This window comes from Tamandua tetradactyla, chromosome 6 (genome assembly GCF_023851605.1).
Source record: "Tamandua tetradactyla isolate mTamTet1 chromosome 6, mTamTet1.pri, whole genome shotgun sequence".
NCBI lineage: Eukaryota > Metazoa > Chordata > Mammalia > Pilosa > Myrmecophagidae > Tamandua > Tamandua tetradactyla.
In genome coordinates, this window is record NC_135332.1 from 78,619,967 (window position 1) to 78,647,011 (window position 27,045).

General features: G+C 37.5%; 1 protein-coding gene across 8 annotated transcripts in view; it reads right to left on the minus strand.

Moving 5' to 3' along the window:
* Positions 1-23,208, minus strand: part of LOC143688444 (uncharacterized) — a 47,037-nt gene extending 23,829 nt beyond the window's left edge. For 3 of the 8 annotated variants that reach the window (XR_013178010.1, XR_013178008.1, XR_013178009.1), the window contains exons 1-4: positions 22,660-23,208; positions 22,228-22,321; positions 21,150-22,011; positions 20,875-20,997 (exon numbers count right to left, since the gene is read on the minus strand). Coding sequence is in view for 1 of the 8 variants with exons in the window: in XM_077166345.1 (XP_077022460.1) it covers positions 22,245-22,321; positions 22,660-23,005 (423 nt within the window). In the remaining 7 variants the exon portion in view is untranslated. The other 5 variants (XR_013178012.1, XR_013178014.1, XR_013178013.1 and 2 more) reach the window with 5 other exon arrangements.
* Positions 23,209-27,045: the final 3,837 nt, after the last annotated feature.

Genomic DNA, 27,045 nt, shown 5'->3' on the forward strand with positions numbered 1-27,045 from the left:
TATGTTGCTAGTTCTTCTAAACCAATGCAAATGTACTAAGAAATGATGATCATGCATCTATGTGATGATGTTAAGAATTAATGATTGCATGTGTAGAATGGTATGATCTCTAAATGTTGGGTTAATTTCTTTTTTCCCGTTAATTAAAAAAAAAAAAAAAGAGAAGGGATAATTGGAGATGAAGGGATACAGACTGTACAACGGGACTGGATATAAAAACTCAGAAATGGACAGCACAATACTACCCAATTGTAATGCAATTATGTTAAAACACTGAATGAAGCTGCATGTGAGGTATAGGTTTTTTGTTTTTGTTTTTTTTGTTTTTTTTTCTTTCTATTATTGTTTTCTTATTCTGTTGTCTTTTTATTTCTTTTTCTAAATCGATGCAAATGTACTAAGAAATGATGAATATGCAACTATGTGATGTTATTAAGAATTACTGATTGTACATGTAGATTGGAATGATTTCTAATTGTTTTGTTAATTCTTTTTTTAATTAATAAAAAAAATAAATAAATAAAAAGTAAATAAAAACCACTTCATATAAAAAAAAAAAAAAAAAGAAGTGACAGTGGCCAGGTCAGCCTTCGTGAGTGGAAGTCCATGTTGCTGAGTCCATGCATAACCTCCATCCCTACCACTATGACCACTTGGTTCATGAGCCCATTGGGCAATGACAAGAGTTGCTGGAGAAAGAAGCTGACTGGTATCCACAGAATGGGTCATCGTATCTACTTGATTATTAAAATCTTCCTCTGAAATCACCCTCTGGTGTGCATTCACATGGGACACAAATATCTTCATGTTTTTAGCTCACCCAGAAGGGTCTATCCACATGCTTCTTCTCCAGACCTCTTTGTCACCAATTTTCCAATTATGGTCTTCCAAAGTCCCTGACCATCCAGCTAAACCATTAGCAACAACCCATGAGTCCATATGCAAATGCACCTCTGGTCAGTTTTCCTTCCAAGCAAATGAACAACCAGGTGCACTGCTTGAAGTTCTGCCCACTGGGAGGATTTATCCTCACCACTGTCCTTCACGGACACCCCAGAAAGGGGATGTAATGCTACAGCTGTCCACTTTCAGGTGGAACCTGTGTATCTTGCTGAGCCATCTGTAAACCAGGCCTGAGTTTTCTCTTTGTCAGTCAATTCACTGTAAGGAACTCCCCAAGAGGCCATAGCTCTGGTCTGGAAAACAGAAGATAATGTGGCAGGAGTGGAAACCATGGGCATTTGGGCCACTTCTTCATGTAACTTACTTGTGCCTTCAGGACCTGCTCTGGCTCTATCTCATATATACCATTTCCATTTTACAATAGAGTGCTGTGGTGCATGCCCAACTTTATGGCTTGGTGGGTCAGACAACACCCAGCTCATGATAGCCAACTCAGGTCTCATAGTAACTTGGTGGCCCATGGTTAAGTGTTCAGTCTCTACTAAGGCCCAGTAGCAGGCCAAAAGCTGTTTCTCAAAAGGAGAGTAGTTATCTGCAGCAGATGTTAAGGCTTTACTCCAAAATCCTAAGGGTCTGCATTGTGATTCTCCTATAGGGGCCTTAAAAGACTCCATACAGCATTTCTATTTGCCACTGACACTTCCAGCACCATTGGATCTGCTGGATCATAGAGCCCAAGTGGCAGAGCAGCTTGTATAGCAGCCTGGACCTGTTGCAGAGACTCCTCTTGTTAAGGTCCCCACTCAAAATTAGCAGCTTTTCTGGTCAGTTGATAAATTGACTGGAGTAGCTCACCCAAATGAGGAATATGTTGTCAACAAAATCCAAAAAGACCAACTAAGCATTGTGCCTCTTTTTTGTTCATAGGAGGTGCCAGATGCAGCAACTTATCCTTCACCTTAGAAGGGATATCTTGACATGTCTCACACCACTGGACACCTAGATATTTCACTGAAGTGGAAGTCCCCTGTATTTTTGTTGGATTTATCTCCCATCCTCTGACATAGAAATGCCTTACCAGTAAACCTAGAGTAGTTGCTAGTTCTTACTCACTAAGTTCAATCAACATGATATCATCAATATAATGGACCAGTGTGATGTCTTGTGGGAGGCAGAAATGATCAAGGTCTCTGCAGACAAGATTATGACATAGGGCTGGAGAGTTGATATACCCCTGAGGTAGGACAGTGAAAGTGTATTGCTGAACTTGCCAGCTGAAAGCAAACTGTTTCTGGCGGTCCTTACTAATAGCTATTGAGAAAAAAGCATTTGCCAGATCTATAGCTGCATACCAGGTACCAGGGGATGTATTGATTTGCTCAAGCAATGATATCACATCTGGAACGGCAGCTGCAGTTGGAGTTATGACCTGGTTGAGCTTACAATAATCCTCTGTCATCTTCCAAGACCCATCTGTTTTCTGCACAGGCCAAATAGAAGAGTTGAATGGGGATGTGGTTGGAATCACCACCCCTGCATCTTTCAAGTCCTTAAGAGTGGCAATAATCTCTGCAATCCCTCCAGGAATCTGGTATTGCTTCTGGTTTACTATTTTGCTCAGTAGGGACAGTTCTAGTAGCTCCCACTTGGCCTTCACCACCATAATAGCCCTCACTGCACAAATTAGAGAGCCAATGTGGGGATTCTGCCAGTTGCTCTGTATGACTACACCAATTAAACATTCCAGAACTGAGGAAATAACTACAGGATGGGCCTGGCGGCCCACTGGACCCACTGTGAGACAGACCTGAGCTAAAACTCCATTGATCACCTGGCCTCCATAAGCCCCCACTCTGACTGGTGGTCCAGAGTGACGTGTTGGATCCCCTGGAATTAATGTCACTTCTGAACCAATGTCTAATAATCCCCAAAATATCTGATCATTTCCTTTTCCCCAATGCACAGTTACCCTGGTAAAAGGCTGTCAGTCTCCTTGGGGAAGGTTTGGAGGAAGATTAACAGTATGAATTTGTGGCAGTGTAACAGGTTTCTCCCCCAAAGGGACCTGGTCTCCCCTTCATTCAAGGGGCTCTGGGTCTGTAAACTGTTTCAAGTCAGGAAATTGATTAAGGGGCTGTAACTCTGTGTTTTTGTAATTCAAAATGAGGGGTGGTGGGGGTGGTTCATGAAAAGAATTAGAAATATCTTCCAAGCCATTTGCTTCAGGGCCTTCATTTGCTGTTTCATCTGGTGAAACAGGATTAATCACTCTAGGGCTAATCCCTTCAGGAGGAAGTTGGGTGGCCAATTCCTCAAGGCAGGCTGGAGGTGGGGTGGCTATGTGCTCAGGGCAGACTATTACAGGGTTATCTAGAGAAGACTCAGCATGGCCTAGGGTTTCAACCTCACCCCCAGTATCATTATCAATCCATATGTCACCATCCCATTTTTCAGGGTCCCACTCCTTTCCAATCAATGCCCTCACTTTAACGGCAGATGCCATGCAAGACTGAGATTTCAGTTTACGTTGTAAAGTTGCTACTCTAGCAACAACATTCTGAATCTGATTTTCAGAGATCTCAAGTCTATAGCTATAGGAAATAAGATTTGCCTTCAGGATACTCATAGAAACGTCTCCATCTTTCAGATGGTGCTTTAGCTTCTCATTTGAAGCCTAAAGCCCATCCCTTTCACCCCTTAATGTAGCCAGTGTATCTAACAACAACCAACCAACGACTCTATACCTCTTATTTCTACAAAACTCTGTAAAGGTGTCAAAAACATTATCCCCCAGAATCTGGCTTTGTACAAGCGGAGCATTAGGAGAATTAAATGATGATATTTTGACTATCTTTTTTCCAACTCACTCCATGGACTGGGAGTGTCATTCTGATTATGGGAATCAGAGTTCTTAGCGTCTTTGAGTCCAGTCAGAGTAGAAAACCATTCATAAAAACCCATTTTTATGATTCTGTTTCTTAAGAACCACTCCTGGTACCAAGATGTATTAGTTAGGGTTCTCTAGAGAAATAGAATCAACAGGGAACACTTGCAAACATAAAATTTATAAAAGTGCCTCACATCACTGCAGGAATGCAGAGTCCAAAATCTGAAAGGCAGGCTGTGAAGCCGATGACTCCGATGGAGGGTCTGAATGAACTCCACAGGAGAGGCTCACCAGCCGAAGCACGAATGGAGCCTGTCTCCTCTGAGTCCTCCTTAAAAGGCTTCCAGTGATTAGATTAAGCATTACTCACTGCAGAAGACACTCCCATTTGCCTGAATACAAATGGTATCAGCTGTGGATGCAGCTGACGTGATCATGATCTAATTCTATGAAATGTCCTCATTGCAACAGACAGGCCAGCACTTGCCCAACCAGATAAACAGGCACCACAACTTGGCCATGTTGACACATGTCCCTGACCATGACAGGATCAATTTGAAATGTCACAAAAAATGGAAATGAAGAGGTAAAGCTCTATCTGCAGATGATGTAAATTTTCTGAAAACAGAAAGTCTTAATAGAAAATTCAACCATAAAAATAAGTCACTAAACCAATAAAATTGAATTGATATATAAAAACCCATATATAAAATTCATAATAATTTATAAGTCATTGTGGATAAAGATGAATTGGATAGGATAGGATAGAATATCACCTCATACCTAGGCATAAACCTAACAGAAAAACCTGTAAAGTCTACATGAGGAAAACTATAACACATTTCTAAATTATCTGAAAGTAAATATAAACAAATAGAAAACCACTTTTTCTAGCTCCAAAATCTCAATATTATAAAAAATGTTAACTATCTTATGCTAATTATAAATTTAATTTGATTCTGTTATAAATAGCATCTATTTTTTTGAACTAAGAAAAGCACTGCCAATTCTTCACAAAGATTAAACAAACAAAAATAGCCAGGAAACCCAGAAAAATGAATGCAGTGAGGAGACTAGGCCTATAAGGCATATTGACTTAAAATAAGCTTGAGGGACCAGTGGAGGTAAAAATTCAGAAATGTACCAAAGTGCACAAGAAAGGTTTAAAAACAATGACACTACATTGAGGCTAACAAGATACTCAGTTTGGGGAAACTAGATAATTGCATCAAAATGAAATTTCATGGTTGAATTCCTCATGAACCCAGACAGTAAAAATTGGCCTTGGTATTGCAAACGCATTAATAAAAGTATAGAAAATTATGCATGTTGGAAAATACCATAAGGAATCTAACAAGGCAAATATTCAATAGGTGAAATAATTTTACAATTCATGGACCAAAATATTTTTGCTCCAGGAAAAATGTAGCTCTCAATATTAATGAATCCTTTCTCACTGACAGAGGAGCCAGAGAGTAGGCTTCGACCTAACCTAAGGTAATACTGTTTGGGTTAAATAATATTAGGTGCAGTGAATTGAATCATACAGAATATATACAAATTCCAAGAGTTCACATTTCTTTATAAACTATCCATGGATTTTATGGCTATTAATATTACCATAGGAGCTTGTGAACTCGTTATTCTGATTCTGTTCAGAATAATTATTACAATTATTCTTTCTGAAGGGAGAGAAATAAAAGTTATCCATTTTTTACAGACTGTTTCAGTGTATCATGATAGTGATAAGAAAAAAAGTTATTTTAATAGAATAAATTAAACAAATTCAGATCAGATAGAAGAATTAGGAAAAAACATTATTGAATGCCCTATAACATTAATGAGTTTAGAGAAAAACAATACATGAGTGAATAGGTGAATCAATGTCAAAGCAATGAGGAGAAAACTTGTTGGATTGACTGGGCTGACCTTAGCTGAAACGACTGATCAACCTTAACATAACTGAAATTGGAATAAACACATATATGTGCTTCCTAATGTCTTGTGATGCTATGGAAGTCACAGAAAAATTTACAACATTTTCTTAAGGCAAAGTTGGAGCTGAATTTAACCAAGTTTCATGCTGGAAAATATGAAGGGTCAATCTACATGCTTATTAATAATATAAGAACACAGTAAGTGAGAAAAAGATTGTGAGCAGCTCTACTGGGAAATATTACACAATGTTTAGAGCAAAGAAATAAAATGATTTGGCAAAGCCAAGATGAAGAGGTGTTGAGGAGTTGATGAGACTTGATAGCCACATCAATGTGATGCTGTGGGGTACCCTAATTGTTTAGGGTGCAATAGTGATATAGTGGTCATATTTTAAAGATGTTTTGGTTATAGTTTTGTATATGTACTAATACCTGCAAGTAAAAGTATGTAATAACCTGGCTGTGCTAAATATTACTGAAAGTATCAATAAAATACCTACTTGAATTCTAATCAATGAATTTAATTAATTAACAAATTAATTTTAAAAAGAAACATGGGCAATTAAAGATATATTCATATGGATTAGCATTATATAATATTACAGATCATTGTTAATTTTTGGCTATGGCTATTGTGTTTAAGCTCAAAGAATTGTGGGTGACATTGCTTTTTGTCATCTCATTCAAGTTTGTGTGACTAAAAGCATTGGCAGCTGGGGGAGAATACCATGGAACTAAGAATATGGATTCAAATTACCTCAAAAGGGAAAGTATATTAGCAACATATTTCTATCAAAAAATACTCTTTAAATGTCCATGGCCTAGACTGTATTTTTAAATGCAGGGAACATGGTGTAGAGCAAGGCAGTCAAGATCAATGTGTTGAATAAAATGTATCATGATGTTTTAAGGTATAGTAAAGAAACTCTGATTTTAAATTGATCTCTTCTATTTACTTATTCTTGAACATCTCACTGAATCAGCATTAATGGGATAATAATGGCCCTACACCCTAAGACCGTCTCAAGATGAAATTAACATATCCAAGGACCTTGTACCAAATCTGAATATGGTGAGCATCGTGCCTTCAACTCTTCTTTTGGACATAAAGCACTGTGATTAACAACATGAACTCTGTCATATGCTGACTGGATTTGGGCCCAGCTTAACTAAATGGGAGCCATGTGACCATGGACAAGTTATTTAAATTCACTTTACCTCAATATCTTCACATGGGAATTTTCAAAGAAAGAAATACTCTGGTATCATTGTAAGGTGTAAAAGAGTAGTATAGAGAATATATTAAAGCATGTAGTAAGTACATAAACATATTAACTATTTTTGCCATTATTTATCATGAATATGTTTCTTATTGTATGGATAGATGATGCTGTGCAAAGTAAACAGTCATAAATAGCAATGTGTTTATTAAAAGAAGGCCATTAATGAGATCTCAAACTGAAGTGAGAGTCTCAATTTGGTTAACAAGTTACATAAGCTTATCAAGACAATTAGTGAAATAGAAATTCCAAAAGATAAATAATTTGCTAAAATTTATGTTATTTATTATGAAGGGGGAAATGATCAAACATTGGTTATTTCAACATATTTGCTCTTTTTTGATACAGGATGAAAACCAGCACATTTTTCCATACTGTATTTTGCATGGTATCTTCCATTTTCTTGGAAAGCCCCAAACTTCCTGCCACTTCTCAGAAAAGGGGACCACTTCTGACAACCAATGTAGGCAACTTTTCTAGTAAGCTGGATACTAGAATGCTATATACCAGAAAAGGATGGCTTTTAGAAACTGGAATACATTAAGTTGCAATTTTATAGTCCCATGAAAATGCCCCAATTAATGCAAGGCTATAAAAATGTCCAAATTAAAGCATCCAGGGTAAGACAACTTAGTTCAAGGTCAAAGATGTTCAGGGTTTCTCTCTCAGCTGGAAAGTCACATGGCAATGTCTATAGCTTTCTGCCCTGGAAACTTCAGTGGCTTCCCTGGGGTGCTGTCCATTCTGTTGACTTTATTAGTTCTGGTGGCTCTGTAGCTTTTTCCAAAATGCCCCCCTCTTAAAAGGCTCCAGTAAGCAACCCCACCTTGAATGCATGGAGATACATCTTCATGGAAACCATCTAATCAAAGGCTACCACTCACAAGTTGGAGGGCACATCTCCATGGAAACAATAAAATATCCCTACCAACAATATTGAATCAGGATTAAAGAACATGACTTTTCTGGAGTACACAAGAGATTCAAACCAGCAAAGCAATCAATCAATCTAATTTTTAACAACCCTAAGCAAACTAAAGAAATAAACTGACCAATAAATATAAGATTTTTGCAAGTGCATAAAGTATATTAGAATGATACAAGATGGCATAACACCTAATTGAGTGATTTGGGAGGTCACCTGTATTCTGTATATCAGCAAGGAACAAACAAGCTGTCTAGAAAAAAAGAGTATTCCAGGGTAAGCAGTTACTGTTGGGTCCTAAGGCAAAGATGTGAGTCCCAAGGTGCTTGTAAGAACAGAATACAGAATATGTATGGAGTCTGATAGGGAGGAGAAAGCTGATGATATATGAAGCTGTTCACATCAGACTCTGAAGCCTGAGGTGAGTAATGTGCAATTCAATTTCTGGGTGATGGGAAAAAAGTTATTATTCACAATACATTGTAAAATCTCACAATTTTCCTCTATGGGGAATAAAATTGTATGAAGTAATTAGAGGTGACAGGGATCCATTAAGTACCTGTTGAAGTAATTTGGGTGAGCATTAAATATTGCTTCCACTGGTAAAAATAGAGAGGAAACCAATGCATGAGCATGATAGTTTTATAGGTAGAGCACATACCTGCTGGAACATACTAAGGATAAGATAAGTAAAGCAGATTGTGCATGAGGAGATGTAAAGAAAATAGTAATTGGGCAGGCCATGGTGGCTCATCAGGCAGAGTTCTCACCTGCCATGCCAGAGACCTGGGTTCAATTTCCATGCAAAAAAAGGAAAGAAAATAGTAATTAAGGTAAGGTAGCTATTAACATACCAAGCATTGGATCAGTGGGGTGATATTTAATGAGTCATTGAAAACTGGAGAAGGAAAAGGCAACTGGGACAAACAAGCTTCTGTAAAGGACATGTAAAGTTTACGACATATCCTACACTTCCAAACAGTGATTTAAAGTAGACTTTTGAAGATATCAATTTTATTTCCATGAAGGAAGTAGGCAATAGATGGAGATCAGACAGTCATTGATTAAAAGATAGTACATAACATACCAAATAGAAACACATGGGTAGGGAAGGGTAGGCAGCTCTGCAACCTGTTTAAGTGTGAAGTAGAGCAGTAGAAATCAACAGAGGAGAATGAATAATATTGGCTGGTGAGATAGGAGGAAGGCAGGAGTGAGTCATTTCATACACACTAAAATAACAGAAAAACTGAGCATGAAGTGAACATGGTCAGTTGTGCTGTAAGCTGCGGTGGATCCTTAGGCTGATAATAATAAAGTGATTATGGACATGGTAGTAGGAGTGTAAATGGTTACCATTATTAGGAAAGTCTCCATAGAACAACAGATAAGAGCCTGGCCTGAGTGAGGTGAGATTGCAGTGTGATTTGAGATTGTATACATAGTCAACTCCTTTGAGAATTAAGGCTGGGAAGATGGACAGACATGTGATATTAGATAGAGATTAGCATGAGATTGAGAGAGCTTGAAATGCAACCCTACAGTTTTTAGTAGGATACCGACAAGTTACACAGGTTTCCTGAACCATACTTTTTCCATCTATAAAATGGGAATAATAACTCTGCCCATTTGGTTGTTGTGAGGAGGCTGAATGAGACACAAGTGATGCAATGAAAAGGGCTTAAGACAAGCTCAGGATTTATGAAGAGTATTAACAGAGGATATTTAATGATAAAGTGCCCAATTTGAGATAGTAGATGTTCTAGTTTGCTAGCTGTTGGAATGCAACACACCAGAGTTGGATTGGCTTTTAATAAAAGGGTATTTATTTTGTTAGTTCTTCAGAGGAAAGGCAGCTAACTTTCCACTGAGACTCATTCTTATGTAGGAAGGCACAGGATGGTCTCTACTGGCCTTCTCTCCAGGCTTCTGGGTTCCAACAACTTTCCCTGGGGAGATTTCTTTCTGCATCTCCAAAGGCCTGGGCTGAGCTGCAAGTGCTGAGATGAGCTATGCCAAGCTGCTTGGGCTGTGCTACATTGTGCTCTCTCATTTAAGCACCAGCCAATTAAGCCAAACATCATTCATTGCAGCAGGAATGCCTCCTAGCCAACTGCAGATGTAATCAGCAACAGATGAGGGTCGCATACCATTGACTCATGTTCACAGCAACATAACTAGGTATGTTCACCTGGCCAAGTTGGCAACTGAATCTAAGTACCACAGTAGATTAATTCAAATTGAGTGTTTATGGCATAGGATAGTTAAACACCTCAATTATATGCCAGCTTACTTTTTACTGTTCATTTTTATTATTTGCAGTTCTCAGACACTCTCCATAAGGTGATTATAACAATAATCCTTTTTGGTGAGTTATTCCCCAGATTATATGCCTAAAATTGCAGCACTTACCCACATTCCCAATATCCCTTCCTTTTTTCAGTTCCTCCCTCTTATTCCTTATTAATGGATGCATAACAAAATGGTAATCATTTTTGTTTCCTTTTATGACTTCCATTAAGGCACCTGCTCCCAGGTCATTTCTACCTAATAGTAGTAGTGTTTTCATAAAAATATTTACATTATCTTGGAATTTATGTCTTCATTTAAATTACTCCATACGTTTAGCACACAGTGGCCACTTATTACATGCAAGTAGAAAGAAATAAAATAAAACATTTCCTGTGCGAAGGCAAGAATGTGTTGTCATTTTTTCCCTTTAGTCACATCAGTTATGAAAGAATTCTATTGACAGCTGTATTAGCCAAGCATAATTGAAAAACAAATTTGATCAGCTTTCTAGTTCCCTCTCATAATTTGCAAAATGATCTCCATTTTGGATATTTTTCTGTTATCTGTCTGAGCTACAGTGTATTTCGTCTTCTTGGCTCTACCACCATACAATTCTATTACATGGAACTAAAGAAATCATGCATCATTTACAAAATTGTATTTCAACTAAACAGAATCCAGAAAAGAAGGTTTTCAACATTATAGTTTTCAACTACCATTCAGCTGTTCTGAAAAAAAAGGGGATTCAATGAAATTGAGTTTCTGTCATGTCTAAATGTATGTAAATTTTAATGTATGATTATAATGAAGGTATTAATAATATTTCATTAAATTTCCATGAGTTATTTAAAATTATGAACTTAAAGGCTTGTTATCTATGACTCAGATATCATACTAATCACTCCATAGATATAATCTCTTAAAGAATAGCCTTATAAAGTTTATATCATTTTTTCCATTTGAAAAACCATTGCCACAAACCCAATAAAGTTGAAGGGTATGCCATGTAATCAAAAATATTAAAAAAGAATTAAAATAAGAATGTAAATATTGTAGATTATTTCCAAAATTAAATATGAAAAGACAAGTTATGATGTGTAGATAGCTTAAAATTATGTTTCAAATATATATAATTAGGAAAGTAGGAATTAGAAAAGATAAGTTTTAAATTCTTAAATTCAAGAGTGGAATTTTAAAAGTTTGTGATGAATTCATTTTTTCTATAATACAATTAGTAAGCATCTTCAAAATTGAGTTTATCTTAATTAGAGTCTTGACTAGGTTCAATAAAATTGAAACTTTATTGAGGAAACCCACATTCTTTATTCACTTTCTGAATACCCATTGACCATCCATCTAATATGAACCTGTAGTAAGCCACTGTGCCTATTTGAAGGGATTACATTCCCCAGAAAAGCCATGTTTTAATCATGACCCATCTTCTGGATTATTCACCACTGTAGGTTGAAACTTGATTAGATTATCTTCTCTGAGATATGACACACCCAATTGTGGGCATTAACCATTGATCAGAGGGAGTTGTGACTCCATCTTTCCTCATGGGTCTTGATTAGTTTACTTGACTCCTTTAAAAGAGGAAACATTTTGGAAAAACTTCAGAGCCAAAAGAGAGCCATGAGAACCATGAGAGCCACAGAGCCAGAGACCTCTGGAGATGAAGAAGGAAAACACCTCTGGGGGAGTTTCATGAGAGAATAAGCCTGGAAAGAAATCTAGCAGACTTCACCAAGTTTGTCTTGTGCCTTTTCAGTCGAGAGAGAAACTCTGAAGGCCATATCAGCCTTCTTGAACCAAGGTATTTTTCCCTGTATGCTTTAGATTGAATATTTCTACAGACTTGATTTAATTTGGACATTTTCACAGCCTAGAACTGTTAACTTGCAACTTAATAAATTTCCTTTCTTAGAAGCCATTCTGTTTCTGGTATATATCATTCCAGCAGTTAGAAAACTAGAACAGCCATGGAGGAAATCTCAGCTAACAGAATCATCCAATATATAGACAATGAATGGGCTACAGGTACTCAACACTGTAGAATTAAGATAAAAAATGACCAGTAGTAGAAAGAAAGCTAAAAAACAAACAAAAACCAACTGTAACTGAAGAAAACATATATAATATTCACTTAGAATTTATGTACAGGACATGGTTTCTAATTTGTGTACAGGACATGGCTTTTATATATTGTAGGCTATAGTAAAATCAAAGGGTCATTACAAATTAGAATCATGATCACCATGAAAAATGAAAGCAGTCAACACCATGAAGATGTGCACAATTGTAATCTTGAAGAAATGTGTAACTTAAAACACATATTACAGAGTAAGAAGCTTTGAATAATTAATTGAATAACTCTCCAACTCTATGCATAAAGGCAATGAAAAGGAAACATGAGTGATTTGAAGTTTCAGGTATTACAAATTAAGCAGATATTAATCAAAGTTAAAAGAAACAATCAGAGGACCAGTATCTGAGAAAATAGATTATTTGACAGAATTTAATAAACAAAACCTTTGAATGTCAAATCAGGGAATTAAAAAGGATGCATAAAAAATTTAAGCTGGCAATTTAAAAGGATCAGCAACTCATTTAAGACAAAAATTTTAAATTTAAGAAACGTATAGAATTCCATTAAAAAAATTTTATGTCAAGGAGAAATTGAATAGTTTGAAGAAAATGTTACAAATAGCCACTCAAAATAATGTGGAAAATCTTGACCAATTTCAATGGGCAAGTAGAAAATCTCAGGTGCTCTAAAATGATTTGGGTGAGTTTTCCTAGCATGTTAAGACATTCATATTTCTATTGTGCTGTAAACTTTTCCAAAGAATAATAAGCATGTCCAAATTATTTTATTAGGTTAATAAACAGTACACAAATGTAAAAAGAATTGGAAATTATCTACAATCTAAATTAAACACATTCTTACAAAAATATTAATAAAATTTTAGCCATTTAGTTATTTATTTCAGCACTGATTATGGCTCACATAAATATTAACACATTTATTAAGTAGATTTTTAGTATAATAATGAAATGATAATCTAAAAATGGGAAAAAACTATTTTTATGAAAAAACTTACCAAATTAATATATTAGATAACTTTTACAAATGCTTGAAAAATATTTTTTAACAAAAATGTCCATAGGCTGAAGGAAAAGTGTTCATCAGAAAAATTTCAGCAAATATCATAATCAGCAATAATATTGGAGCATTTCCTCTGTTATTGGTTAAGGTGAGACCAAGGACACAGGTAAGGCTCTTGCAATTGACCACTGCACAATCTGACTTGGGAAGAGGTAAAGAGGAAAAAGGAGAGAACTTTTAAAAATGGTTCAAAGAGCTGAAACTATGGTTAAAATACATGAGAAGTTTGCAAGCTTGTAAAAGGAGATTTTATTTTAATTGTTATAACTTATAAAAACATTAAGGAAATTCAATGTCTTCAATTTTCTAAAAACTATCATCTTTCTGTAGTAGCATTCATTAAAAAATATATGAGAATTAAAAAAAGGAATTGTCTCCACCTGTAAAAGCATAATAAGTCTACAGCCCACATTTAAAAATTTTTAAAAACTAATTTAGGATATAGGGTCCAGGAGGCAGGCAAGATGGCAGTGGTTTGAGGTATGGAATGTAGTTAGTCCTCTAAGGTAGCTAGTAAATAGACAGGAACTGTTTGGAATGGCTGTTTGGGAGATGTCAATGACTGGACACACACCATACACCAGTGTTGAGGGTGGAATGTCCAAGAATCCATGCCAAACTGAATCCACCCCAAGCCATACAGTCTGATGTCCCTCCTCCACTGGCATGGTAGAGTGTCATGGAGTTGCTCACTGAAGGAAAAAGAAGCCCTCTACAGTAGCATCAAGGATGGTAGCTCATCCAAGCTCAAATTGCAGTTTAAATGCTTGCAGAGAGGAGGCAGGGGTGACGGGGAAAATAAAGTGAAATAAAACAAAAAATAACAAAGACAGGATTTGGAATTGTCCAAGCTCAGAGAACTGGAAATCAGGTGAGTCATAAGAAAGGTGGCACATAGATCCAGGTAGCAACTCCAACATTTGAGTGATGAAACCTGGAAGCTGGAGATTGGCTGTGAAAATGGATTTATTTTGGTTGGTTTGTTTGTCCCTTTTTTTCTTCTTTTCTCAAACTATTCTAAGTAGCTCCTTAGAGAAGGCCCCAGGCGTTTTCAAAGGTCTGAGGGGCCCAGGCATTTAAGATAGGTCTTAGACAAAGTAATGAGTCAAGTGAGGTGGATAATTCCATAAAGGGATTATCTTTCCCTAGTAAAAGGGGGCAGCATAGCAGCTAAATTGGTGGACCTGCTTCAGAGGTTTCAGGCTCCAGTGACTGGGAGTCAGAAACAGCTTAATTTTGCCTTCTAAATCAGCCTCCAACTCCAACATGCCCCTGGCAGGAAGGGCCTACTTGGAATTAAAGGTATCACATCAGTTTATACTGGCAGGCAGCTGTGGGATGAACATGTTCTCTGATGGAAAGGATAGGAAAAGCAAAGTATCTAGAGGACTTCTAGGAAAGTCTGACAAACTGCCAGTTCTCAACCTCAGGGAGACTCAATACTGATTACACCCACCTCTAAAAACATGAACCTTTTTTATTGAACCTCTTTTATTGAAATAAAAGGTTCATGTAGACAAAGCAAGAAGCAGAAAAAACAAGAATTGAAAAAATCTGATTAAAGGAAAAGAAATTAAAAGAGAAGTTATGTTTGAAGTGAAGAATAAGTTTAACTGAATACTAAAGAATATAAAGAGAAAAAAAAAACAACCTATAAAGAAACACTAAGTAAGAGTGGAAATAACTTCCAGAATAAATTGAAAAAGGAAATAAGATGGCTAGATATAGCAAAAAAGTACGAGTCATAGTAATCAAAATGAAGATAAGACCAAAGTCAAATAAAAATGTGCAATTGCAAATGAGATACAGGAGTTGAAACAACCATTTAAGGATTTTTTTTTGGCATGGGCAGGCACCAGGAATCTAACCCAGGTCTCCAGCATGATAGGCAACAATTCTGTCACTGAGCAACCATCACACCATCCTAAGGACTTTTTAAAAGAACTGCAACTTCACATCAAAAATCAAATCGAAGATTTTAAGGATGATATTACAAAAGAGATGAAGGATAAAAAAGAACATATTAGACGAACATAAAGAAGAATTCAAAACATTAAACAAACCAATGGCAGCACTTATTGGAATGGAAGACACAATAAATAGTTGAAAAATACTATGGAGACTTCCAAAGGCAGATTCGAAGAGACAAATGAGAGGACAAATATTTGAAATCCTACACTCGAAAGAACAGAAAAATATGAGCAGTGTCTCTCAGAATGGAATGACAACATGTAATACATGACTACACATGTCATGGGGGTCCCAGAAGAATAAGAGAATGGGAAAGGGGCACAAAGAGTAATGGAGGAAGTAATCATGAACATTTTCCCATCTCTTATGTAAAACAAAATTCAAGCCCAACAAGCACAATTTAGATCAAACAGAAGTTATCTGAGGAGACTCACTCCAAGGCACTTAATAATTGGATTTTCAAATGTTGAAAACAAAAGAAAGAATTCTTAAAGCAGCAAGTAAAAAATGTTCCACCATATACAAAGGAAGATTTATAAGGCTATATGTGTATATCTCAGCTGAGGCTGTGTTATGATATATTTCAGATTATAAAAGAGAAAAGTTACAAACCACGAATTTTATATTCAGGAAACATAACTCTATAATTGAGTAAAAATTTAAAATATTTTCAGAGAAGCAGACATTAGGACTATAGCAAGAGAACTGCTTTACAAGAAATGCTAAAGGGAGCATGACAGGAAGATAGGAAAAGACAGGAGACAGTGTTGTAGAGAAGAGCAGAGAAATGAAGCCTATCAGGAAGGTAAACACGAGAGAGATATAAAATCTAAAAGGCAAATTGGTAGAAGATATTACCACCTTTACAGTAAAAACATTAAATATAAGTATATTAAGCACCCCAATCAAAATACATAGGCAAAAAGGATTAAAAAATAGGAACCATCTATATATGTCTAAAAAAGACTTACCTTAGACCAAGGACAATAATAGGTTGAAAGTGAAAGGATGTAAAAAGATATTTCATAAATACAACAACCTGAAAAGTGTGGGGTAGCTATACTAATATCAGACAAATTAGTCTTCAATGTAAAACAATTAAAAGAGACAAAGAAGGACACTATGTATTAATAAAAGAGATAATTGATTAAGAAGACATAACAATATTATAAATATTTTGCACTGAGACAGAGTGCCCCAAAATACATGAGGTACTCAGTGACAACACTGATGGGAGAAGTAGACATAATCTACCATGATAATTAAAGACTTCAATACACTGCTCTCAATGGATAGAACAACTAGGCAAAGGATCAATAAGATAAGAGTGATTTAGAGTAATATGATAAATTAACTAGATTTACTAGAAATGTATACAACACAAAGCAACACAAAAGCAGGACATATTTTTCTCTCATGGGCTCATGGCTCATTGTCCAGGTTAGGACACATGTTTGGTCTCAAAGCAAGTCTCAATAAATTTAAAAGACTGAAAATATATAAAACTCTTTCTCAGATTATAATGGAAAGAAGTTGGAAATCAATATGAAAAATATTGAATATTATATGAAAAAACATACTTTCAAAATTACAAGAAATTTCAAGGGAAAAATTACAAGAGAAATTAATGAATACATTGAGGCAAATGAAAATAAAATACACAACATATTAAAAACTGTGGGATGCTCAGAGGGAATTTTATTACCAAAAATGTGATATTAAAAAAAGAAAAAAGACCAAAAACTGAGGAAACAACTGTTCGCCTGGAGGAATGGGACAAAGGAGAGCAAACTAATCACAAAGCAAGCAGAAGGAAAGAAATAATTAGCTAGATCACAAGTAAATAATATACAGAGCATGAAAAAGTTAGAATCAACAAAACCAAAAATATGCTCTTTCAGAAAATAAAAAAAAGATAGGCCATTAGCTAAGATGACCAAAAAAAGAAAAGAAAGAAAAAGGATGCAAATCAATAAAATTAGAAATGGGACTACAGACATAGCTATTGACCCACAGAAATAAAGGAGATTATGAGAGGATAATATGAGCAACTATATGCTAAAAATCTAGAGAACATAGACAAAATAGGCAACTTCTTAGAAAAGCATGTAAACCAATATTGACTCAAAAAGAGTTACAAGACTTCATCAAACCAATCACAATTAATGTGATTGAATCAGTCAATTTAAACATCCTAAAAAAATAAGTCGGGCCAGTTGGCTTCACATGTAGCAACTACCAAGCACTCAAGAAAGAATTAGTAGCAAGCCTGCTCAAACACTTCAAAAAAAATTGAAGAGAAGGGAAAGCTACCAAACTCATTCTGTGAAATGAATACACCCTAATACCAAAGCCAGTGAAAAATACTACCAGAAAAGAAAATGACAATTTCCTTTCATGGATTCAGAGCAAAAACCTTCAAAAAATACTTGCCAATTGAATTCAGTGTCACATTAAAAGAACTGTACACCCTGACCAAGTGGGATTTATTCTAGGTATGCTAAGCTTGTTTAACACAAGAAAAGCAATGTAAGAAACCACATCTAGGAATTAAAGCAGAAAAATTACATGATCATCTTGATTGATGTAGAAAAGGCATTTGAGCAAATTCAGAATCCTTTCTTGATAAAAATACTTCAAATCTCAGAAATAGAAGGTAATTTCCTCAATATGATAAAGGGAATATATGAAAAATCCAGAGCCTACATCATACTCAATGGGGAAAGACTGAAAGATTTCCTACTGAAATGAAGAAAAAGAACAATGCCCCCTGCTACCATTGTTATGCAACATTGTGCTGAAAGTTCTAGCCAGTGCAATTAGACAAGAAAAGGAGATAAAAGAGATGAAAACTGGAAAGGAAGAAATGGAATATCACTGTTTGAAGATGACATGATACTATACATAGGAAATCCTGAAAAATCAACACCCAAGTTACTAGAGCTAATAAATCAATATAAAAAAATGGGAAATGTATAAGTTCAACTTGCAAAAAATAAAGTGTTCCTATACACTAGAAAGGAGCAGTCTGAGGAAGTACTCAAGAAAAAAATCCATTTACAGTAGCAACCAAAAAAGAATAAATATAGGAATAAATTTAACCAACCCCACAAAAGTCCTACATACAGAAAACTACAAGAAATTACAAAAATAAATCAAGGAAGTACACACAATGTTCATGGATTGGAAGCTGAAATATAGTAAAATGTCATATTCTACCCAAATTGATTTATAGATTAAATGCAACATCAATTAAAATCCCAACAACTTATTTCCTAAAATAGCAAAAACCAATAAGAAAATTTATTTCAAAATTTAGGGTGTCCCAAATAGCTAAAAATATCTTAAGGAAGAGGAATGAAGAGGGAGGTGTCAACCTACCTGACTTTAAAGCATATTACAAAGCTACAGTGGGCAAAAGAGCATGGTACTGGCATAAAGGTACATATACTGAAAAACTTATTAAAATTGTGTATTCAGAAATAGATCCTTTAATCTATGGAAAATTGATCATTAATAAGGAATTCAATGCAAATCAACTGGGACAGAGAAACCTCTGCTATAAAAGGTGTTGGAGAATGTGATAACCATAGCCAAAAGAATGAAAGAGGACCCATATCTCACACCTTATGAAGCATTAACTTAAAATGAATCAAAGACTTGAACATTAAAGCTAAGAACATAAACTTTCACAAGAAAATATAGGGAAGTATTTTAACTATCTAGTGATAGGAGGTAATTTCCTATAACTTACACTCAAAGCAAGAACAATGAAAGAAAATGTAGATAAATGGAATATCCTCATAATAGAGTACATTTTATGCATTAAAGGACTCTCAGTAAAGTAAAAAGGCAGCCTAGGCATTGAAGCACAATATTTGAATCCATACTTCAGATAAAGGTTTAATATTCAGAATATAAAAAGAGATACTACAACCTGACAAAAAAGACAGAAAAAATAGAAAATGGGCAAAAGACTTGGACAAATACTTTTTTAAAAAGAAAATACAAATGGCTCAAAAACATATGAAAAAATTATCAACTTCCCTGGCTATTACAAAAATGCAAATGTAAACCACAATGAGATATCATCTCATACCTACCAGAACAGCCATTATAAAAAAAAAGAAAATGACAAGTGCTGGAATGGATGTGGAGAAAGATGCAAACTTACTCACTGTTGGTGAGAATGTACAATGTTGCAATAACTCTGGAACACATTTTGGAAATTCCTCATGAAGCTAAGTATTGAATTGCCACATGAGTCAACAATCTCATCACTACGTACATATTCTGAAGAACTAAAGGCAAGAAATGGAATGGACATTTGCACACTGATGTTTATAGTGGCATTATTCATGATTACCGAGATGGAAACAGTCCAAATGCCCATGATCAGATGGGTTGGTCAATATATGGAAATACATACATATGATGGTATATTACACAGTTGCAAGACAGAAAAAGTCATGAAGCATGCAATAACAGGGATGAGAGAAATCATCCAGAAACAATAGGACAGACATTCTATGGTCTCACTAAGGTGAGCTAAAATTAATGAGCAAACTTTGTGAGTTAAAGTTGAGAACATAGGTTTTCAGGATATAGGAAAAGAATAGAAGCCAGGCATTTGATGCAGAAGGACTACAGAATGTTCTGCAGGATTGATTTTATAGATTCAGAAAAGGACAGCAGAGTAGTATGAATGGTAGCACAGTATTTTAAGTTCCTTGAACAAAAGTGAGTGCGAGTATGTTAGAAAGTGGAAAGCCAGGACATTTGTGACAGCAGAAGAAAAGATATCACATAAAGATTGTATAACATAGTGAAACATAGGGTGGAAACAAATGATGAATAAGTGTACAAATATAATAATGCTTTTACATGAGGGGAAACAAATTCATGTCAACATTGCAACGTGTTGAAAATGGAATGGTATATCAAAAACCGCTATCAGTTAAAGCTACAGTCTATAGTTAAGAGTAACATTGCAATGAGTCACCATCATGATCATTGCTTGGAACGTTTGTATCCATCCAGAAGGAGAAATACAAAATAAACAGAAAAAAATGAATACGTACCATGTCCCTTACCCCTCCCTTTCTTTGATCACTAGGGTTTCCAACTGAAAGGATTTTAACATTTGTTCACCCTTTTATTCACTTTGATTCCATACGTTGGACCTGTCTGTTGACAAGGTAGCTCAAAGGAGCATCAGATACAAGGATTGGCCTCCGGCTGCCAGAAGCCCGGGCCGTTGGAGCGCTGGGGCAGCAGACCCTCCCTGGGGTTCCGTGACCCGCAGGTGCCCCCAGCGCCGCGTCAGCCGGGTGGCTGGGCCGAGGGCGGGGCCTTCTGCTCATCTCCACCTCCCTCGGCCCCTCCCCCCAACTGACTGCCACAGACCTTTGTGACGTTGGGGCTGTGGCCTGTTTTATTTTTCCTTTTATTTTTCCTGTTTTATTTTCGTTTTCTAAATACAAAAAAACAAACAAAAAAAAAAAACCCACCAAACTAATGCCTTCCAAAATTCCTGTTTCGATCCTTCCGTTCTTCTTATATAATGAGTGATTGACGATATCATCACAGAGTTGCACGTTCATCATCGTGATCATCTCCTGGAAGATTTGCATCTGCTCAGAGGAAGAAACAAAAAGAAAATGGAAAAACATTTATACATACCATACCCCTTACCCCTCCCTTTCACTGATCACTAGCATCTGCAACTGAAATGGATCTTAACCTTTCTTGCCCCTATTATTCTTTCTTACTCCATATGTCCTACCTGTTTGTTGACAAGGTAGAAAAACGGAACAACGGACAGAAGGCTTTCCCAATCACACGCTCATATTGTGAATGCTATATCATTATGCAATAAACTTCAGGAAACATGGCCACTGAAACACAGCTCTACATTTTCAGGCACTTCCCTCCTGCCTCTCCATTGCGTCCTGGCAGTCATCGCCTTTTCTGGCTCACAGGGGCTTGCCTTCTCTCGGCCAACTCAGCAGGGGAACTCACTACTCCCCTCCCGTCATGCAGGTCCTGCCCCCAGGGATGCAAATCTCCCTGGAAACATGGGACAGAACTCTCTGGAGAAGCCATTACCCAGCGTCTAGGGAATGAGAAGGCCTGCTGGACCCAACGGGGAAGAGAGAACTGAGAGAAAGGAAGGATTCCGTGCCAAAGAGATTTCAAGCAGTCCTGATGTTATCCTGCTGGTGATGCCTAGGCATTCAACGGACGTCCTATTTTCATTTGTGGTGGAATGGAGAGGCTGGAGGGAATTACTTGAAACTGGTGAGTCCTGTTCTCCAAGCCTTGACGCTTGAAGATCATCCTGGAAACATTCAACCTTTAGAATGTGACCGTGCTCTTGGGAAATCTGTTTTTTTCTGCTGCTACTTTCCTGTGGGTTCTGGATGGATATGCAAAACGGGCTGGAGAAAGAATGAAAAAATAATAGAGAGCAGGAATGGTAAAGCCAATTGTCTATGTGCATGTACCAGTGGTGAACTAGAAGGGGGGAGAAAGGGCATGGCTTGGATGATCTTTTGCTCCATATGAATTCTTCTCAGATCCTACCAAATGATCTCGGTTCTTTATCCACACCACTGTGACGATTCTGCGAGCCGCGGATTATCCACCTGGAGGGAATGCACTGGTGTCAATGTTTCAGGACAAAAATAATTTTGCAAAAACTTAGAGAGAGTGCAGTTGATAGAAACAGATCGATTCCAAAGGCGCCGCGTTCCCCGGACTGTCTCCCTCAGCACAGGTGTGGCCAGTTTGCAATCATTCGATTCCTCCCCCAGGCAATACCGGTAATGAGTTGCCCGTCACCGTCAATTGACTCGAGATACCTGCAATCAGCTGCAAACTACAGGCGGTCTCCCATCCAAGCCCGAACTGCGCCTGACCCTGCTCCGCTTCGCCACTCGCCCGCGAGCATGCGCACTGAAACAATTACAGAACTTAGCGCTGAGGTGCTCCCCTGGCAGTCCCGAGAGCCGAGGCTGGGGAGGGTTGCGCGGCTTCGCTGGCACTGTGGTGAGGGGCCCTCCCCAACCTGCTGCTCGGCTCCCGACCGCAGGGCCCTGCTGGCCGCCCACCCTGTGCCAGCGTCGCCCTCCGTCGGCCTCCCGCCCGCACCCCGCCACATCGGGCGCGCTCAGGGCGCTGCACCTTGCCACCCTGCATGCAGCCCAACTCTCTGGGGTCCCTTCCAGCAACCTGACCCCTCCTGCCAGGCGTCCCCCGCCGCTCTCGCCACCCCGCACACCAGAAGGACACACCGTTGCCGTGGTGCAGCGCCTCCTCACCACAGCTCCCAAACGGCCAGGGCCCTCTGCCGCTTGCCCCCCCGGGCTGGGTGCAGCACCGTCCGGGGCCAGGTTGCAGCCTGGGACCTGGGAAGCGACTCAGCAGGAAACCGATCCCTGAAGCGGGGACGTCCCACCCGGCAGGACACCAGGCAGCCCTTCTCAAACAGCCCTGACTTTGGCCATGCGCCTCCTGTCCTCTCAGGAGTGGTGGAGACCTCGCGGCTCTGCTGCCCTCAGCGCTGGCAGGAAAGCCCAGCCGGCGCCCCGGGTGTCGGCTAGACGGTCGCGCTCTGGGTGTTGGGGGTCGGCAGAACATCCGGCGGCTCCGTTCCCTGACAGCTGAGATCGATGCCTTCCGTGCTGGGCACGCCGATCGGCCTCCGCCTGCCAGAAGCCTGGCAGCGTGGGAGCGATGGGACACCGGAACCCCCCTGGGGTTCCCTGACCCAGAGGTGCCGCCACCGCCGTGTCGGCCGCGGTCTGGGCAGTGGGCGAGTCCTCCTGCTCAGCTACCCCTCCCGCTGCCCCTCCCCCCAATTGACTGTGACAGACCTTTGTGATGCTGGGACCGAGGCGCCTGTGATATTTTTCTTTTTTTTTTCTTTTTTATAATACTAAAAGACAAGAAACAAATGCAAACATTCCTATTTTTCTTTGAAGTATTGCTTTACTATCGCAGATTTTCATTAAGGGAATGCCGGCTCTCTAATGGGACAAACTAAACTATCATGTTATATTTCATTGACCAATAGTAATAAATTACCACCAATAAGAACCTTCACTCCTACCACCATCATCATCTCCTACAAATCGTAGCAAAAAAAAAAAAAAAAAAAACGCTTTGGCAATAGAGCTTTTCCATTATTGTGACTAATGAGAGGTTTCTTATTCTCACTTTAAAATATTTGAAATTTTTTCACATCATAAAACAAGTAGACTGTCTACAGTATATGAGTTTTCCCTTTTTTTAGGTAAAGTTAAAAATGATTAACAAAGCAACTCTTCATATCTCTAAGGTCTGTCCTTATGTGCTTTCGATTGATCCCTCAGAGAAAATGAATTTGGTAACACATAATTCTACAATGTCCCTAGAGATATTTGAAGTACAAAGTGCGAATAATATTGACTTAGTAATATCCTGTCATGTTAAAATTGATGTCTCTTTTTTTACCTGAATGAGCTTTACTTACATATTACAGATCACACATTTTATGTCTTTCAAGCAGATATATTATTTTCCAACTTTGAGTCAGTCCCTCCAGAACTGAATTCTGCTTTATAACGATATTAGGTATTATAGCCTACCCATGGGTGGCAACAAAAGATGTTATATTCAGTACATAATATAGCTAATAGAAAAAAATAGTAGTCACAATGTAACATACTTCAAGAAAATTTCAATTTGAAACTATTTTTGACATTCCATTCTCTATGCTCATTGGAATTCCAGTTTTAAAAGAGCAGTAATAATACCCACCTTAGCAGACCGTAATGAAGATTACAGAGAAAAGTGAGAGCAATTGGTCTAGCATCAGGAACATAGACAATCATTTGCCAATATTTTATCTGAAAACAAATTATATAAAATATGCCATTCTTGGGGAAATGTCTGTGTGTTGTTCCTGGGAAAATCTTACCTGCATATGAGTCCATTTTTCACCAAGGCTGCAAAGATCTCCTGAAATAGTTTATGCTGGGGGTGTTTGCTGAAATTTCTCTCATTCTTGTAGTTTATACTGAAATGAAACAAGCAAAAAAGTATTCATGTAAATATAAAGATTATGAAGGTTTAACACAGTGCTACAGGCAAGTATCAATTATTAAAATAGGAATTACAAATTCAATTGTAAAGTTTAATAATACAGATTATAGTCAAACATATGTATTTAATTTTATCATGTTGACAATTATTTCCTATTATATTTAATAGTTAAAATAGAGTGGAATTCCAGGGATGAGGCTGGCCCTGAGACCCAGGGATCAACAATGCCATTCTGACCAAAAGGGGGAAAGGAAGTATAACAAATACGATATCAGTGGTTGAGAGAGTTTAGAGTCAAGAGACTACCCTGGAAGTCACTCTTATGCATGCTTCAGCTAGACATTGCTACCTATCATAACTTGCCAAACCCCAATCAAAATCATTCCTGCCAATCCTAAAGAAAACCTAGGGCATTATATAGGAGTCTACAAAGGTTCCATGCACTAGGGTAACTCCAAAACCTACAACCTCCAGATCGGCCCCTGGACCAGATAAGTCCTGAAATGCAGAGGGGCCAACCCTTTCAGAACATCAACTAGTTCCATCCCCATATCCCATATGATTGACAGCCCCTTCCAACATGAAAAAGTTAGAACGGGCATAGTCCAAATACCTTTAAAGGGTGGGAGAAAGATCAAAGGTGATGGTGGAGTTATACAGAGAAGGTTGAGTTAAACAAATGAGTGCTGAATCATTAGGCTGATATTTTTTTCAGCCCCCAGTACCTTAGAGCAGCTAGAAATAAAAACCTAAAATTGTGAAATTATAACCCATACCAAACTCTAAAATCTGTTCTACAAATAATTGTTGTGATATACTTTGAAATCATTGCTTATATATATAGATATACATATAAATGAGTATATAAATTGGATGCAGTGGGGAAAAGGAGTATATAGAGAAAAAGAACAATTGGGGCACATTATCTAGATCACTGTGAATAAGCCAGATAAGGATTCCTTCCCTTCACTTTTCCACTCACCCTTGACCTCATTTGGCTGACATAGCTATCAATACCAGTGGCTGCCATGGATATTTCCTTGTAGATTATAAGGATTTACTGAAATCCATCATTATCTTTATTTGTATGTTGTTGTTTTTAAAAAGTCTTGAAATAGTCCTGTGGCTGCCTCTTGTTGCTTGATATTATATCACACCAAAAAGGTTAAAATACCCCAAAAACATTGCACTTCAAAACTGGGAGAAGATAAGACAGAATGCACAAAAGGGACACAATGCTACAGAATATATGAGACAATAGTTTTGTGCATATTAAAATAAATTAATGTTAAAATCTAGTCCAAGTAAACTGGAATTAAATGCCACTTATAAGGCAAGTTTTGTAACCTTATGTTGCCATTCACAAAGTTTTACATTTCTAGCCTTTCAGCTGCCATTGGACATCATGTCCCCACTCTTGCCAGGTGAGGATTGTGACAAATTCCTAGCACCCAGACTCTGGCAGACTGAACGTGTAACAATATTTAAAGTAGTTAGTGTTCCTCACTAAAATATATATATATTTTAGCATGAACCCATTCATTTGTCTTTTCAGGACTGTTTAATTCATTGCCATAAAATGAGAGGGAAATAAACTCTAGATCAAATAGATTATCATTCTACAATATTCATATTGACATTTCATGCCATTCATTGTTTACATGGCACTTAGTGCCAAATGACCTGTGCACATTGTAAAACAGAAAACCAGTTCCTGGAAGGGAAGTGGCCCTGGGGTATGTACAGCTTCTAGGAGGTCTACATGGTGACAACAGAGATAAGCAGGAGCTGAAGCTTTCAATGTTGACGGTAAGGTGTGACCACTTCAGTTGAAAACCTCAGCTGTTTTGACAACAACATTCTTTAGCCACCATATCTGCTCACAGCAACAGCTCCTTTTATGCCTTCTCATTACTGGCAAGGTGTGACCAGATCAAAAGCTAAAGACAAAGCTGGGAATTAGCCTCATCAGGTCAACAATCTGGAACCATTTTCTCATTGAGCAAATGCCAGATGTGTGTCAGCACCATGTCCTAAAACTCCCGGGTCAGTTCCACCTGTAGCCAGTAAGCTTATTATTTATGCATGATTTCTGGAAATGGTTTAAGCACTAAATAAAAGTATTAAATTAGGAATAATGCCTATGGTAAAATTTAAGAAAGATATTAAATTTTAGCTGCTGTGATAAACCTAAAATAAAGCTTAGGGCTAGTGAGATAGGCTGTTGAAACAAGGGAGATACTGGGTATCTTACCTAAAATTTTCAAGTTCAACAGGTTCTGTGGACTCATGCCTTTGTCCTTGAGCTCTGTGTCCACCCACTTTGATGGCGGGCTCAGACTTCATCATGCTATTTTTCATACTATCAAAGTTAATGGCTGGAAGCTACAAAAATAGAAGCATAAAGTACATGAGGATCAAATTTAGCACAGGATAAAGAAAGTAACAAAATGAATGGAGGGGGAAATAGGATGAAAGGAATATATTTTTTAAAGCCAATAATTAACATGATGGCTATGCCAAAAGTAAGATTTTTTGAAGATTTAACATTGATGAAGTAAACATTTACTCTATTTTACCCTGATTTATTTTTC